The sequence below is a fragment of the Osmerus eperlanus genome, chromosome 18 (assembly GCF_963692335.1).
Source record: "Osmerus eperlanus chromosome 18, fOsmEpe2.1, whole genome shotgun sequence".
Classification (NCBI taxonomy): Eukaryota; Metazoa; Chordata; class Actinopteri; order Osmeriformes; family Osmeridae; genus Osmerus; species Osmerus eperlanus.
Genome location: NC_085035.1, coordinates 1,975,822 through 1,993,232, shown reverse-complemented (window position 1 = coordinate 1,993,232; position 17,411 = coordinate 1,975,822). Strand labels below are relative to the sequence as shown.

The following is a 17,411-nucleotide window of genomic DNA, read 5'->3' as shown; positions in this document are numbered from 1 at the left end:
CTGCATCACATGGATAAACACACTTATCCGATCAAACAAAGATAAGGGTGTGAAATCCTTGACATACCCTATAGGTGTTCATGGTGTGTAATCAAAAGGATGTTTGTCGATCCCGGAGACACCGTTTAGTTCTGCGATTTCACCAGCAACAACAAAAATGTCCCGCAAGCCCTTATCAAATTTCATCTTTAAAAAAATACAATAATAATTGACTTGCCTTGCCACCTGCGAGCTGTAGGCTACTCTCAGGAGCAAACTGAGAGAGAGAGATCTAAGGAAGATCCCTGCATTCCAGCGTCGTCATCCAGAAAATGTGCCACAATCCCCATGGTCCTGGTGGAATCTCCTGGTCACCTCAGAGGAGCAGAGAGACCTGAGGGGTGGAAACTCGACATCCCCCAACATCCCCTCTGCCTCTCTCTTTCTTCCTCTCTTTCTGCCCTGACCTGACTGACCCTGCCCTACCCCCAGGGAGCTGGAAGCCTGTTCCCCGCGCCCTGCCAAACTCTCCATTTCCCACCCTGGTCGGTCTGTTATCCAGCTAGATAACCTATAGGCTACATGCTCTCAGCAACTGACGGGTTAACAACAGTAAAGTCATATTTTCTATTTTACAAAACGTACACAGACTTTACATAGGCTAAAGGTGTTACATACAGGTTAAGAGAAGTATGAGATCATTGGTTTGTAGACAGCTAGGCTATTTGTTACAACATAATCTTTTTGTATGACAAACAAAGGAACCAATGCTTTACAGATAAATTTAAAAAAAACACTCAAATATGTAAAATCTTGTTTCATTGCCAAACCTGAGAACGACTTAATAATAGAGTGTTTTTGACAAACTCTGTTTTTGTGTGTGGACGTGTGGATTACATCACCAATCCATATCCGTTCTGTATAGGCCCATGCAACAACGACAAAAGTCTAGTTTATAAACACGTTTACAAACGACACTAACGCACTCTTAACTTAACCCCTGAAAAAGGAACTCGGCGTTTTAGTCTTGCAATGCCACTCTGCACGGATAGCCTTTCATAGTGTGGTCTTTGTAAATCCCTGACTCAGCAAATTTGGGGCGACAACGAGGCAGCCATTTTCCCACCGAAGCTAGAAAAGGCTCCTCCATGGCAACGGATTCCATCCCTCCTTTTGCTGTGGAGGCGAGTTTCTGATTGAGAAGTCAGAGATCTAGACGTGGCAAACACGGACGCAAAACATCCTCTTTACACGCTGTGGAGAATGAGCTACCTGTGCCATTCTGTTCAACAGACTAGCGTGGTGTTTCATGACAGTACATGGCTGACTCTTGTTACGTCTCTCAGGACAGTTATGGTAGCCTCTACTGTACAGAGGTCTTTTTTGGAAAGTGAACATTTAGGCTACTGTTGTTTTAGAGACATATTTTCTCTGTGATCCTGCAGTTTGAGTTGTAGCCTAGGTATTAGCGGGTGGCTGGGTTTGTGCTGTAAACATTTCCTGTTCACATAGACTTGCTGTCTTTTTAAAAAGTCTATTTGCGCCGTCCACTGCAACGAGCAATCTTCCTGATCAGTTTCCTGACAAATCAATAGATGATCTACGATAGATATTGGAATCTACAGTGGTCACACAGTGGCGCAGAGAGGAACTTGCTTTTAAAAGAGCCTCGCCTTATTGCACATCACAGTGGAACCAGCCCATACCATGGCCTCATCAACACCTGAACAGGTTGAAGACATCTCTGCTACAGTTCCCAAATCTTGCCTCACCATAAATATCTGACTCCCGTAACGGATGAAATTATATCATAAACAGGCTGCGGCGGCCCAGACCAGTTAAAATATTCTGCATTCTCAACACCTGCTGTGCAGCACAGCCGAGATTTGAAGAACAGTCGACGGTGTTCCCCTGACTTAGACTGTGTCGCCACCCAGTGGTCATTCTTAATTACGCAGCCAGCATCATCACAGTAAAATGGAGATATCACTTACGCCTAATTTTCTCTACTGGAACGTAGTCACATCAGGTCTGTACAGCAAACTGTAGCCTAAAACCGTACGCGCCAGAGCACAAAAAAAAAAACCCCAACAAGAATCACTATCAAATCAATTAAGAGGAGCCAACGTTCCTTCTAACTAAAACAATGCAGTGTAATACCGTTCTCACAAACACTACTTAAAAAACATGGGACAAGTATTAATAATTTACACTTGTTCACCTGTAGTAGATTGTCCCTGCTGTGCCAGCTAAGAATAATGTGCTACGCTGCCACATGTACAGTCCTGTATATTGTGGAACTATGAGGCAGGGAGAAAAGACAGACTCCAGATAGGTACAGTTAGAGTCATGTTTATTTACAGTAGAATCCTGACTGAACGGGTCTAGGAAGGGGAACAAGGTTAAAAGGGGACCAACATTGTTTTAGACTCAGCTCTTCAGGATCCACAGTTCACTACACAGTTCTTAATTTATTTACTCAACTTTTTATACAGAATCCATTCAGCTGTAACGTCAACCACCAGCAGAGATAGGTCCCTCTGCTTAATGGGACAAGAGGTGGAAAGAAAAGTATAAAATGGGGAAGGGGAAACCTAATTCTACGGCACTAAGAAAGAAAAAAAATATATACAAACGGGATCCAAAGAAAGAAATTGTTCAAAAAATTAAAACGTGTTTTTTTTTGTTGTTTTTTTTTTTTCATATATTTTTTTTCTTCAATTGTTCTTACCATGATAGTCATTAACTTTTTTCCCCCCACCAAGTCCATAGTGGCAGAGGGTCAGGTATTCAGGGTGTGTGTGTGTGAGTGAAGGAGGGAGAGGGTTGTGGTTGTGAGGTCCATGAAGTTTTTGGCCGTCAATCTCACGGCTACGGAGTCCAGGTGACGCAACGCCTAGGGCGTACGCCCCCCCCCTGCGCACCACCAGGGTCGTGGGTCAGAGATGGTCCGAGGTGTGGGGTTCAGACCCTTCCCACACTGGCCTATATCCTTCAGGCTTCCTGTCTCTGTGTGGCCTCTCTCACAGGCCTGGTGGTTTGATTAGGGGCGGCAGGGCCTCTAAGCTGCAGTTGCCCTGTTGATGCAGTCACGGGAATGACACACACGGTAAACTTGACATGCAAGGCCCAAAGGACGTACATATAAAAATAAAAACACACAAAAAAACCTTTTAACTAAAATAAAATAAAGGGCAAATGCAAAAAAAAAAAAAAACACTTTTGCAAATTGCATTTTCCATAAGTCTCTCTCCCTCCATCACGCGTGTATAACACAAACACACTAATTCCAGTATCGTTTGAGCTATGGTCTAATGACGAGCACCACAAAATTGTGTGGGAGGAATGTGATGATCCAAAAGAATAGTAACAACTATCGGAACTTCACTGGAACACGACCGGTGGTGGGCTAGTTCATTTACCAAGGACCCACTGATTACAATCCATTATTAAAGTCCTGTAAAAGGACATAGATCTTCTCAACTAGATCCAAACAGGCTTTATAAAGGTAATTTGACCAGGCATCCACACATTCACTTACACAAACTAATGCAATCACACACACACACACACCCCTCCCCCCTTTAAGTAAAGACATGGCACATGCCATGGTCTTGTGGGTTTTCCCAAAGTTCATTCTGTCACTCGTGGGTAGAATATATTGTAATAATGTTCCCTGGGCGACAGACCATTCAGAATAGGACTACAAGTCTAAGACCAGTACAAAAAAAACTGCATGTCCCATCAACCCTCAGCATCATTTCAATCCACAACTTCTAATAGTCAAGGTTTTCTTCGGGTTCTAAAATTGTAATTGGAAATAACTTGACCATTTATTTTGCTCGCTCGCTCACACTCACACACACACACACACACACACACACAAACTCTCAACTGTCTCTCAATCTCACACACACAAAACGAATGATGCATGTGTACACATATATACAAGGAGATGTGCGTCACCTTCAAACACCAGGGGCACATTCACAATTTATAATGCAACCTTTCTGTATATGTCAAGAATAAAATCTTCTTTCTAAATAAAATACATGTATCTGTGAAGGGGCAGCAATGATGGTGGGGCCCTGGGGTGTATGGGATGGGGCCGGGGGTGTATGGGGGGGACGAGATTGAGGGGTTGGGGTGTAGGGGGGGGGGGGTTACCAAGGTAACGATGGAGGAAGAGAGACGGGGGAGCGGTTCCCCCTGTCCCAGCTGACCGCCGCTTCCTGTGCCGCTGATGTCACAGTTCTGCCGGGAGAGATCAAGTGGGCGGAGCCTCCCCCACACTTCGTTTTGTGACCCCCACTCGAGAAGAAGCAAGAACCATACTGATGACGACGCTAAAAACAAGGAACCAGTCGAAAGACGACTCACAACCATAAGTCAGTGATGGAGGAGGTCAAAGGCTGGAGCCTTGGAGTCCAGGCGAAAACAGATAAAGAGAAAGAAGGGCAGATTGACAGAGGGAGGAGGGGCGGGGGCAGAAGACAGAGGAAAGAGAGGAAGAGGCCTTGAAAAAAATGGAATGGGCCATAAGGAAAAGGGAGAATGGGAGTGATGATAAGAGTGAAAGAGAGAGAGAGAGCGAGTTGGTGAAAGAGAGAGAGGATAAAAAGGGAGAGATATCCAGGGGGGTGAGGATGAACCCGGGTTGCAGATATGGAAAAAGAGGAGGGAGAGAAGGGAGGAAAAGAAAATGTAACAAGATGTTAGCGAGAGAAAGAGAGAGAGAGATCAGGCAACAGGCGGGAGCCGTATCTGGCAATGAGGCCCACAGACTTGGAGCCCGTCTGTGGGCTGCATGGAGGATGGTTGGATGACGTGTGAACAAGGGATGAGGAGAACTTGGCCTCTCTTCAGCGTCCCTCTCTCTCCTCCGTCCAGGGGTGGGGCTCCCTGGTCCTCCCAGCGCTGGCTGCGTATCCCAGGGTGCATCATACCTCCAGGAAGCGGGAACTGGTGGCCTTGGTGTGGAAAGGCTCTGACCACATACGCCGCAGGTCGCCCTGTACAGAGCACACACACACGTTCGAATTGCTATTCTTGTGGGGACTTGGTCCCATTTAAATTCCTAATCAGTGGGCCAGAAGGTGGGCTGGCCGTGGGGCTAACAGTAGGCTAGCAGATGGGCTGGCTGTGGGGCTAACAGTAGGCTAGCAGGTGGGCTGGCTGTGGGTCTAACAGTAGGCTAGCAGATGGGCTGGCTGTGGGGCTAACAGTAGGCTAGCGGGTGGGCTGGCTGTGGGGCTAACAGTAGGCTTGCAGATGGGCTGGCTGTGGGGCTAACAGTAGGCTAGCAGGTGGGCTGGCTGTGGGTCTAACAGTAGGCTAGCAGATGGGCTGGCTGTGGGGCTAACAGTAGGCTAGCGGGTGGGCTGGCTGTGGGGCTAACAGTAGGCTAGCGGGTGGGCTGGCTGTGGGGCTAACAGTAGGCTAGCAGATGGGCTGGCTGTGGGGCTAACAGTAGGCTAGCGGGTGGGCTGGCTGTGGGGATAACAGTAGGCTAGCAGGTGGGCTGGCTGTGGGGCTAACAGTAGGCTAGCAGGTGGGCTGGCTGTGGGGCTAACAGTAGGCTGGTTGCTGGGCTAACAGTAGGCTAGCGGGTGGGCTGGCTGTGGGGATAACAGTAGGCTAGCAGGTGGGCTGGCTGTGGGGCTAACAGTAGGCTAGCAGGTGGGCTGGCTGTGGGGCTAACAGTAGGCTAGCAGGTGGGCTGGCTGCTGGGCTAACAGTAGGCTAGCGGGTGGGCTGGCTGTGGGGCTAACAGTAGGCTAGCAGGTGGGCTGGCTGTGGGGCTAACAGAAGGCTAGCAGGTGGGCTGGCTGCTGGGCTAACAGTAGGCTAGCGGGTGGGCTGGCTGTGGGGATAACAGTAGGCTAGCAGATGGGCTGGCGGTGGGGCTAACAGTAGGCTAGCGGGTGGGCTGGCTGTGGGGCTAACAGTAAGCTAGCAGGTGGGCTGGCTGTGGGGCTGACAGTAGGCTAGCAGATGGGCTGGCTGTGGGGCTAACAGTAGGCTAGCGGGTGGGCTGGCTGTGTGGCTAACAGTAGGCTAGCAGATGGGCTGGCGGTGGGGCTAACAGTAGGCTAGTGGGTGGGCTGGCTGTGGGGCTAACAGTAGGCTAGCAGGTGGGCTGGCTGTGTGGCTAACAGTAGGCTAGCAGGTGGGCTGGCTGTGGGGCTAACAGTAGAATAGTAGGCTTGCAGGTGGGCTGGCTGTGGGGCTAATAGTAGGCTAGCGGGTGGGCTGCGGGGCTAACAGTAGGCTAGCGGCGGGTACCTTCAGGTAGGCCATGGTGAGCAGTGGCAGCAGGGTGAAGGGCACCAGGTAGAGGAGGGCAGGCTGGGCCGCACGGTGGATCCTGGACGCTACTGTAGCCGTCAGCAGACCTGCACACGGAGAGAGACAGGAGACTGGTCACACACACACACACACACAGACTGACACACTTACGCTGTACCAGACTGTGCTACCACAGAAGAACAGGCCTGTTCACCAGTGATAACAAACAGAACTCCTTCAACTTGAGAGAATCATTTACTAACTCAGCATCTCCCTCTAGGGGCTGAAGTTAGGCCGAGTCCCGAGCCCCAGAGATTGTTTTCCCTCCCTATCAAACCTCCACTCCTCCCCTCCAGAGCGGTGCTTACCCACAAAGTATCCGATGAGGGTGCAGTGGAAGTAGGAGACTCTCTGCATGCGTCCTGGCCCGGGGCCGGTCGCCTCCCCGCTGGCCTGCTTCTTGTAGTTGTCGTACCGCAGCACGAAGCACAGCAGCAGGCCGGGCATGACGATGTCTCCGATCCCCAGCATGGAGAAGTGGCTGCCTGTGGAACTGCACACGTAAAGAGAGAGAGAGAGATGAGAGAGGGATGAGAGAGGGATGAGAGAGAGGGATGAGAGAGAGGGATGAGAGAGAGGGATGAGAGAGAGGGACGAGAGAGAGGGATGAGAGAGAGGGATGACAGAGAGGGACGAGAGAGAGGGACGAGATCCAGCAGAGGAAAGAGGATGTGGGGAGAGAGGGATGAGAGAGAGGAATGAGAGAGAGGGATGAGAGAGAGGTATGAGAGAGAGGGATGAGAGAGAGAGGTATGAGAGAGAAGGGATGAGCGAGAGGGATGAGATCCAGCAGAGGAAAGAGGATGTGGGGAGAGAGGGATGAGAACCATTGAAGAAAAGAGGACATGGGTAGTAGGGATAGAGGGACGAGAGAGGGATGAGATCCAGCAGAGAAAATGAGGATATGGGGAGAGAGGGATGAGAGAGAGGAATGAGAGAGAGGGATGAGAGAGAGAGGTATGAGAGAGAAGGGATGAGCGAGAGGGATGAGAGAGAGGGACGAGAGAGAGGGATGAGAGAGAGGGATGACAGAGAGGGACGAGAGAGAGGGACGAGAGAGAGGGACGAGATCCAGCAGAGGAAAGAGGATGTGGGGAGAGAGGGATGAGAGAGAGGAATGAGAGAGAGGGATGAGAGAGAGGTATGAGAGAGAGGGATGAGAGAGAGAGGTATGAGAGAGAAGGGATGAGCGAGAGGGATGAGATCCAGCAGAGGAAAGAGGATGTGGGGAGAGAGGGATGAGAACCATTGAAGAAAAGAGGATATGGGTAGTAGGGATAGAGGGACGAGAGAGGGATGAGATCCAGCAGAGAAAATGAGGATATGGGGAGAGAGGGATGAGAGAGAGGAATGAGAGAGAGGGATGAGAGAGAGAGGTATGAGAGAGAAGGGATGAGCGAGAGGGATGAGATCCAGCAGAGGAAAGAGGATGTGGGGAGAGAGGGATGAGAACCATTGAAGAAAAGAGGATATGGGTAGTAGGGATAGAGGGATGAGAGAGGGATGAGATCCAGCAGAGAAAATGAGGATATGGGGAGGTGGCGTGAGAAGCAGCCGAGAAAGAACATGGAGGGGTGAAAGGGGAGAAAGTAGCCGGCGAGACAGGAAGGACCTGGAGCTCAGGCAGCGTGGGGTGGATCACAGCAGGGGGCAGGAAACACAGGACGGGGACGGGGGCGGGGGGGCAGCAGGAGAAGGAAAGAGGAAGAACAAGCTCAGATTTCCCCCGCTCGTGTGATCAAGCGGAACAAGATTTTCATGGATAAGAGGTTAAATATAGACAGGGCCCTGCCCCACACCCTGGGCAGTGTACCTGGGGAAGACCAGCTTGCCGGGCAGGGAGAGGCGGGGCACGTCACGGCCCATGCCAGGGCCCAGGTGCAGCTTCCTGGACAGGACGTCCAAGGGGTTGTCTGCTGGCTGGGTGGCGACCTTTACCATCACGTTACTGTTGAAGATGTAGGCTGAGAAAAACACCTGCAAGGAAGAAACACACAGCAGGGGGTTAGCCTAGCCTAGCCACTAGCAAACTTTCAGTGTTAACTTGACAAAACAAAAAGAGCTACTAAACGTTTTTATTTTTGTTTATAATTAATTGTCAGCTAGACTAGTCTAGTCAGAGAATCCAAACAGGTAGCTACTAGCATCTCACGAACCTGAGGGAACTAACAAGCTAACTTTCCCACAACCTTCAGCAAACAAAACTAAACAAACAAAACTAAACAAACTACACACTTCCTGACACTGCGGGTAGATTATGTTGATTTTCTATTCTAGGCAGTCGTGACTTTATATGGATCTTTTTCATTAGTACTGCATGAACACACATGCCCAACGAAGGCCTGACGCGCTACCCATTCCTGCGAAACGTAATTATAATTACATCAAAGTTCTGCTGTCCAACCGCCACAGAAAGGACACATCTTATCAGCGCCAGGCAGTAACCGCTGTTCTGGAACTCTGTCCACCTCAATTAACCTGAGGGGCCCGGACAGTGGCGAGCGAACACACACTTGCGGTTTGCCGTGCCCCAGGACGCGGTGATGTGCGTGTGTGTCGGCTCTGAGGCGTCTGGGCGGAGAGGGAGGGTGCGTCTTACCCAGAAGACGTCATAGATGAGGAGTCCAGACAGCAGCAGGCAGGACACCTTGAGGCTGGGCAGGCGCACGAAGGCGATCATGGCCACGCAGAGCCCCATGGCGAGAGCTGAGAGGGCACAGAGGTTAGGACGGGAGGGGCAGGCGCACACACGTCACCTGTACACCTGTCAAATGGGGGGGGGGGGGGGGGGGGGGGGTCGCTGATGCTTTCGCACGCACGGAGACACGCATTCGGACTCACACACACACAGTGATGAACAGACATACATACAGGACAAATACACACACGGAGACACACGCAGGCACACACACACACACACACACACCACAGATACACATGGAGACACAGACGGGCACACACACCCTCATGACAGACACAGACACACAAGCAGGAGGGCGCGCACACACACACACACCGTCCATGAGCAGCCAGTGTCCGGTGAGCACCCAGATGAGTACCAGCAGGACGGACAGAGAGAAGGAGAGCAGCTCGGCCAGGGTGAAGCGCCCGCAGCAACCGAAGGAGATCCTGGAGGAGGAGAGAGAACCAGGGCTTCACATCTACATTTAGCAGACGCTCTTATCCAGAGCGACTTACAGTACGTACAGGGGACATTCCCCCCCGAGGCAAGTAGGGGGAAGTGCCTTGCCCACGGACACAACGTCATTTTGCACACGACAAGGGAATCGAACCAGCAACCTTCTGATTAACACCCCGATTCCCTAACCGCTCAGCCATCTGACTCCCTTCACAACAACATCTCACGCAACATTCCCCCCCTCCTCACGGACCAGTCAATACCGCCTCCCGAACAGGGCCCTGCCTGCAGCCTAGTCCGCCCGGCTCGATACCACGGTGCGCTCGTCCGCCGGCAAGAATGTTGATCAGCCGAGGGATCGATGACTAAACGCCCGCGTGTTTGCCAAAGAACAAAAAGGAACACTCGACGGAATACTGAGGGGCGGGGGACTGGTATGACGTCAGCACGTCGGCCCGCGCAACGCCGGCAAACGTTCTCGCGGTGTGCCGTCGGGGCACGAGGGGAAAGCGAGCCGCCGATTCCCTCGTGTGCCAGAACGTTCTACGAAAGGTCATTTGAATATGTGCCCGCCGAATCGTTATCGGGATTCTGCTGTGTTTGCCGCAAAAGTTCCGACAGATAGGCTCTCACACATTGATTAACACGGCATTATGCAGATGTCACGTGGACATGAGAAGGAGAGGGTGTACAATGTGAGGTGGAAAGAGAGAGGTAGAAAGAAGGAAGGAAGGAATGAAAGAGGAGGATTGAGAGAATGAAAGAGAGCAAGAGAACAAGAAAGAGACAGAGCAAAGAGAGAGGAACAGGGGGGAGATAGATAAAGAAAGAGAGATCGAGAGATCGAGAAAAGAGTATGGGATCCCAGGAAGAGGACTCACTTGTTCTGTGGGGAACACGGTCTGGTGAGGTACTGGCACATCGGCAAAAGGAGGAACGCAAACGCAATCGTGGCGAGAACTGTGAGGGAACAGCGGGCAGGGAGAGAGGTAGCAGAAAGATGAGAAACCACAACTATCACACTGTGGTCTTCCCCACAGCCCTGACTACATCACAACTACAGATAACATACACCAGATAACAGAACTGCTTCACTAACCAACTGTGAATCCCTTAATGCACGCAAGTGAGTCAGACTTTGTGTGTGTGTGTGTGAGCAAGGGGTTACCTGCAGTGCAGATGGTGAAGACCACCTGGACAGAGTCGAAGAAGAAGAACATGACGAGGAGAGAGACCGAGGCTCCTATGGGCAGGAAAAGAGCCTGTGTAGAGTCGATGGTCTGAATACCTACAGAGGAGACGCACGCACAAGTGAGAAGGCTCAAACTACACATGCATGTGTCGAAATGTGAAACACACACACACCCATACCCATACTCACACACACCCATACCCACTCAAACACGCGCATACACCCAGTAACACAACCAACCCAGGAAGAACACGTACACAGAATGATAACGCTACAAAAAAAGACAAAAAAAAAAGACGAAAGAAAGGACAACACACGTTCTCTGTATGTCTCATGTCTCACCAAAGATGTGAGACTCACTGTTGTTCGTGTTGCCGTTATTGAACACCCCGGGCGCTGTCGGGTTCCCATCTTTATCCTTCTCCTGGTTCTCACAGTCCATATTTAAGGACCTGCTCAGAGAGAGAGGGGGGGAGAGGACAGAGAGGGGGAGAGAGAGGAGGGCGGACAGAGAGAGGTAGAGGGAGGACAGTGATAAAGAGAGAGGACAGAGAGAGAGAGAGAGAGAGAGAGAGAGAGAGAGAGAGAGAGAGAGAGAGAGAGAGAGAGAGAGAGAGAGAGAGAGAGAGAGAGAGAGAGAGAGAGAGAGAGAGAGAGAGAGAGAGAGAGAGAGAGAGAGAGAGAGAGAGAGAGAGAGAGAGAGAGCGACAGAGGGAGAGATAAAGAAGGGACACACTTTCGGTAAGACACCGGCCTTTGACGTTTTCTACACGTGTTCCGTGCGTGGTCGCAAACCGAGGCCGCAGGATCGAAGGCTGGCGTGAGCCAGGTGTGAGCCAGGTGTGAGCCAGGTGTGAGCCAGGTGTGAGCCAGGTGTGACTGCGGCGCAGCAGCGCTCACTCACCTGAAGCTACCGTACACGATGAGGAGGATGGAGATGAGGAAGGTGGACACCTGGCTGGAGTCGACGAGGGAGTATGCCCTGAACACAGGAAGTTAGGAGAGAGACACACAGAGACAGGAACCGGTCAGGTCTTTCATTTGACTCTCATAAAAACGTGTTGTGTACCAGGAGATAGAGAGAGACAGAGAGAGAAACCGAGAGAGAGACAGAGGCAGAGAGAGAGACAGAGAGAGAGACAGAGGCAGAGAAACCGAGAGAGAGAGAGAGAGAGAGAGAAACAGAGAGAGACACAGACAGAGAGGAATGGGTCAACTTGACTAATAAAAGTGTTGTGTACCAGCCAACTCCCCTCCCCCCCTAACAAACCTTCTACTAGAGAGAAGAAGAGGGACAGGGGGAGATAAAGAGAGACACAGAAAAAAAGAGGAGAGAGACAGAGAGGAGAGAGACACAGAGAAACAGAGGAGAGAGAGACAGAGAGGAGAGAGACACAGAGGAGAAAGAGAGAGGAGAGAGACAGAGAGGAGAGAGGAACAGAGGAGAAAGAGAGAGGAGAGAGAGACAGAGAGAGCCAGACACCACAACCCCACCACTGATTGAAATAAGAAACAGCCATCAGAGAGGAACCTAGAATTTTATCTAGCCACACACCACCCCCCCACCGCCCCAAAAAAACAATACGAGCCATATTAGAAATGCTGGAATATTGTTTCAGTTGTTGTAAGGTAGCAAGTGACGCAGGAAACCGGAGGGTTCTGTGGGAGTAGAGTTAGCGACTGACAGGAAGGAAGGCAGCCTGCAGTGTCTGCGCTGGTCTCGGAGCTGTTTTTAATGGAGTTAAAATGTTAAACCCACTAATCTGCTGCCTTAACCCCGTCTAACAGACCAGCCTGGTCCTACTACTACTGCTGCTCCCCAACAGATGCTGCCTGTGCCGTAACTAGCCTACACACCATCATACACACACACACACACACACACACTCTCACACACTCTCTCATACACCATCACACACACACACACACATGCAAGCCCGCACGCACATACCGTCTCTCATACAAACACACACACGCGCACTCTCATATACACACACCATCTCTCATGCACACGCGATCACACACACACACACACACACACACACACAGGCTATAATAGTATAATAGCAACAGTCTTTAATGAAATCTTAGACGTGTTGTTTATGTTGAAGGCATGGGACATAAAGACTTAGACCTAATATGAAACTCTTCTGGAGAGGTTTGTTACACAGCTAAAGACAACAGGGCAGTAGTCTACTCACACCATACAACAAAAACACAGATATTAAACGAAAACAATCGCAACTTTAAAGTGCATCCTGATTAAACTGTGGTGGATGACAGTGTGTTTGACATCCTCCCCAGTTCAGTAGGGCTAGGAAGAAACCTCGAAAAGAAGCCCCAAAAGAAAATAAGCTCAAAAGAATGCCCCTTGATAGGATTTCAAAGGCTGTTATAACACGGGCCATGGTGCAGGTGTAAGGGGCGCAGGGCGCTGTGTCTTCAGCAGAGAGGTGCACGCGTGACCTCTGTTCCAGGTCGTCAGAGCACCCTCCACCCCCGTCCAGGGGCGTGGGATGTGTTCTGGGATTAAGAAGACCTCCCCCTGAAAAATAGGGTCTCGCTCATCAGGACGCACCCCGTGGCGCTGGCGTTAGCAAGCTCCACTTCCGGCCCCTCTTCAGCTGCCCAGATTATACACTCCACGGTCAGGAGATGCACAGATGCTGCTTTTGGAGGCATTACATTTACATTTAGTCATTCAGTAGATGCTCTTATCCAGAGCGACTTACAGTAAGTACAGGGACATTCCCCCCGAGGCAAGTAGGGTGAAGTGCCTTGCCCAAGGACACAACGTATTTTTTGCACGGCCGGGAATCGAACCGGCAACCTTCTGATTAATAGCCCAATTCCTTAACCGCTCAGCCATCTGACCCCCCTGCTTTTGGGTGGGGGGGGGGGCAGAGAAACAGGAAGTCTCGCGCGGCCCGCATCACCACTGTCAGGGCCAGGGGCTGCTCTCTCGACGCCAGTTTCTCTTTCGGAGTGAAACGTTGCACGCGTGTAGCCCACCGGAGAGCTGCGGTGACGGCGTCCTGGCCTTCGTGTCTGTCGAAGTGACGGATGCCGTGCCAGGAGGTGTAGAGAAAGTGACACAGCAAAGGCCGACAGGTCTTAGAAAGTAAAGCTCATCTGGATACCACTACCCCCCCCCCCCCCCTCCCTCACGACACCGGAACAAATGCAGGTCTCAACATCAGCAAGTAGGACTCCTGTCGCTTTGTTTTATTCAGCCATGCAGGAAAGACTGCGGGAGCTCTTGGAATATGGGCAGGATATCGTGTCATCTGTTGGGGGAAACGGGACACCGGAGCGATGGTACACTTCCTAACTGTGCCCTACAGACATGTCGTAAAAGCTGCCATACAGACTCGCCCCGTTTTATGTCTATGGCTGGTCGGATAACATACTTCTTAAGGCAGAGTCAGTCTTCGAACAATGTTAAATTGTAATGTATTAACGTAAAAGCAGAGGTTCCCCATGTTTGCGGGGAAATAAATACTGTAGGATAGACCCCCTTGAAAGTATTTAGAAAAGCAGTTTGACTCGTGTAGCATCTGAATGATAACGCAGCGTATATTTTCAGGTTACGAGCGGAGGATTACAACAGTTCATTGCCGTTTGAACAGGCTAGTTGCAGGCTGCATTGACAAAGAAAAACGATTCTCTAGGAATGACGTCTCTACGACTTGGAAGTGACTGTCAGGCCTGGCTCTCAAATGCTTGAACAGGCTGAAGTGAAGCCGTTCCACTAAGGCACAGTCAACACGTCTGACAGAAAGGCTGTGTGCTATTCCATATTCAACTGCTAAACCGGTCGCTCAGAATTCTGTCCACATCAGGCTACAGAACATGGGTGCGATAAGTCAATAGAACATTTAAAAACAAAATACAATTCTGGACTGTTGAGGGCTGGATTGCAGCCCAAAGTGCCATGAGACTTCCTTGTCTATTGAGGGACAACGTTTCAATAAACTATTCCAATGCCATCCCTCATCAAGCCAACAATTTGCATGCCTGAACAACGGACCACTACATAGACCACCCATAAAAACGGTTTGGTTTTTAAATGTTGCCTCTGTTAAGGTCAACCAGTATACTTAAGAACAGACAAGACTTATATGAACTTGAATATTCTAGGCTATTGGTCAGCTACATAGAAGTGAAGCTGATTTCCAAATACAAGCCCATCAACCCACATCTACACAGGAACAAGTGGCATTCAGCTAGATTAGCTGATTCCCTGAAAATTATTTATTGTAGATCCATATTTGATTTAAGCAGGTCTCCTGCTGGTTAAACTGAACCATACATGTTTGGATGTTGTCCAAGCTCGTTTTTTTTTAAACATTAAAAAAAACGTTACTCTTCCCTGATAGGGGGAAGTCCAAAATTAACTGGCCATGTAAGAAGTAAGTTGTGGTATCTTAAAAAGAGTCACTTTATATCCATAGCTAGAAATATTTTATATTGAAGACTAAACCTATACTCTTGCTACCTGCCATATATCCAGTATAAAAAAAAAAACTCAACTAATGATTGAAAAAAAGGGACTGATGAATATCTTGCTGGACGTTTTGTGGCATTAATGGTGTAAAAAATAAATACGTAAAAACAATGCCATACTGTACTGCTGATGATGTGGAATAACTTGTCTAGATGGTGTGGAAGTATGGGTCAATAACGCAATTTTGCCAGCTTGCTTGTGTATCATAAGCAAAAATAGGCCTTTATATTTGTCAGACAGCAGGCTTTTTATTCTTGCCTGAGTGTGCAAGTTGCGGCTTGCTACTGTACTGTAGTAAGCTGAAGGGTTAGCAAGCTGCGCAGTAGTTAGAAACTAGTAGCTATCATAACAACTATTTCACTTCCCTAATGCCGTGATCCAATCATTCATCTCACTAAGTTAACTGTAGAAATGTCGTCCCCCCGCTGTACGGTTGCTATAAAATGCAGCTAGCAAAAATCCTGATACCGATTGGAGATATTAGCTAGCTATAGCGAGGAGTTAGGAAGCCTAGCTGGCCAATGTCTAGCTATGTGGTCTTTGTTTGTGTGCAATTAGCAAGCTAACTCTGGTGTTATCCAGCTACTGTAATCAAGTAATCGATTTTGGGAGAGAGAAAAAAATTAACGTAGCTTGCTAGTTAGCTACTTATCTACGGTATAGGTAAAAACGTGCGGTAGCTTAAGTCAAAACTCCAATACAAATATGCCAGTATACTGACATAATCATAGTCTAAATCAAACCTCTGCTAGCTGCTTATACACCCATGGTTTCAATGTCCGCTTGGCTTGTTAGCCTAATGCTAACAATTTTCTCAATGGCAAGATTGGGGAATAGGCTAACTAATGCTAGCTGCTACTACTACTAGTTTGCTAGTAGCAGCTAACCCGTTAGCATGTTCGCAGCAGCTCGAGCACGTAGCGTAGCTAATAACAATGGTTTGACATCTTAAATGCTTGGTGTTATTCCATTGGGCTTAAGTTTGCAAAAACATACAAGTATTTAATGAGTCAACAGCAACACATTTCGTTACATGTATCGATAAAATCACACAGGTTAGCCAGGTCGCGTAATGCCTATGCGCACTCACCAAGCAGAGTAGCCCTGCTCCGCCATGTCGCCGATCACAACAGTCAGTGCGTTCCGCGACAGTAGCACAGATTCGGGTTTCTGTGGCAAAACGGCGGGTGCTGGTGGAGAAAATTTCCGCCGTTGCTTCAAGATTGGTATTTTTCAACAGTCACTATGTGATAACAACATGGCGATATATCCCAGTCATCAGCTAGCAAGCACTAGCTGAACTGCTTGCAATCGAAATTACAATGATGGTTTGCTGCTAGGTGGCCAGGCAATTCAAGACAAAGCACACCCAGGAAAAAAACTATAATTTCGTCAGTTTTACGAGTGTCCTGCCGTCTCACTAGCCCTTGCAGGCCCGGTATCATACGATGCTACACTCGCTCTAAATCCATATTCAGTGGCATTTTCCTCTATTTGGATATTCTCGAAGTCTGCACCCTCCGCTGTAATGGAAGCCGTTCAGATAGCTTTGTTTTCTATGGCGAGTCACGGGAACGCGCAAAATCGCCCCTGCTAGAGAGTAGCGTGTGAGTGCACTGAAGAAGTGCAATGGAAATGCTTGCAATTGCTTCTCACTAGTTGGCAGTATTGCTAACGCATAGACGGTCGTTCTATGCAATTAACTTTTCAGGAATTAATTCCAAGACGTCAATCCCCTTATGTAGCTAATAAAATAAAAAATGGCAGTACAACATCCACATTATCGTCGAGTTACATTTTTGGTATGTCTCTTAATAGAATAGAAAATACAATAACCCAATGACAATGCTTGTTATTTTGTGAAGTATTCATTTAGAATTAAATATTCCTCCAAATTAGTACCTGTCGACATAAAGACACGTTCAGATGTTCCTCCCGAGGAGGGAAGAGTGTTTAGAGGGGGTCAAATCAGCTTTTCCCCCTCTCCAAGTAGTTTGGGATTACCAAAATCTGCAAGGAATTGTTCTTAGAGCTTACACACAATCTGTTCAGTCAACACAGCAACAAGATATCTGGCGTTTTCCTTCTGCACCACAAGCCTCCACAAAGCCTCCTCTGGTTAAATCAAATACAAATGTATTTTTTATAGCCCTTTTTACAAGCAATGTCGCAGAGGGCTTCACGTAGAACTGCCCCTCAACCAACCTAAACCCTCAAGGAAGACAAGGAAAAACTCCCAGAAAAAC

The 17,411-nt window shown here is 49.0% G+C and overlaps 1 protein-coding gene across 2 annotated transcripts; it reads right to left on the bottom strand.

Annotated features, from left to right (window-relative positions):
* Positions 1–4,739: 4,739 nt before the first annotated feature.
* sppl3 (signal peptide peptidase 3) lies at positions 4,740–16,742 on the bottom strand. Of its 2 annotated transcripts, none has more exons than XM_062484164.1 (11): positions 16,256–16,742; positions 11,563–11,640; positions 11,001–11,110; positions 10,635–10,754; positions 10,348–10,426; positions 9,344–9,456; positions 8,927–9,033; positions 8,141–8,304; positions 6,636–6,820; positions 6,265–6,374; positions 4,740–4,991 (listed from the first exon to the last, which is right to left on the bottom strand). In XM_062484164.1, exons 1-11 carry the CDS (start codon positions 16,279–16,281, stop codon positions 4,920–4,922), a joined length of 1,164 nt encoding a protein of 387 aa, XP_062340148.1. In that variant the 5' UTR covers positions 16,282–16,742; the 3' UTR covers positions 4,740–4,919. The 2 variants fall into 2 exon arrangements, with proteins under 2 accessions (XP_062340148.1, XP_062340149.1); XM_062484165.1 differs by having other exon boundaries at positions 11,019–11,110.
* Positions 16,743–17,411: the final 669 nt, after the last annotated feature.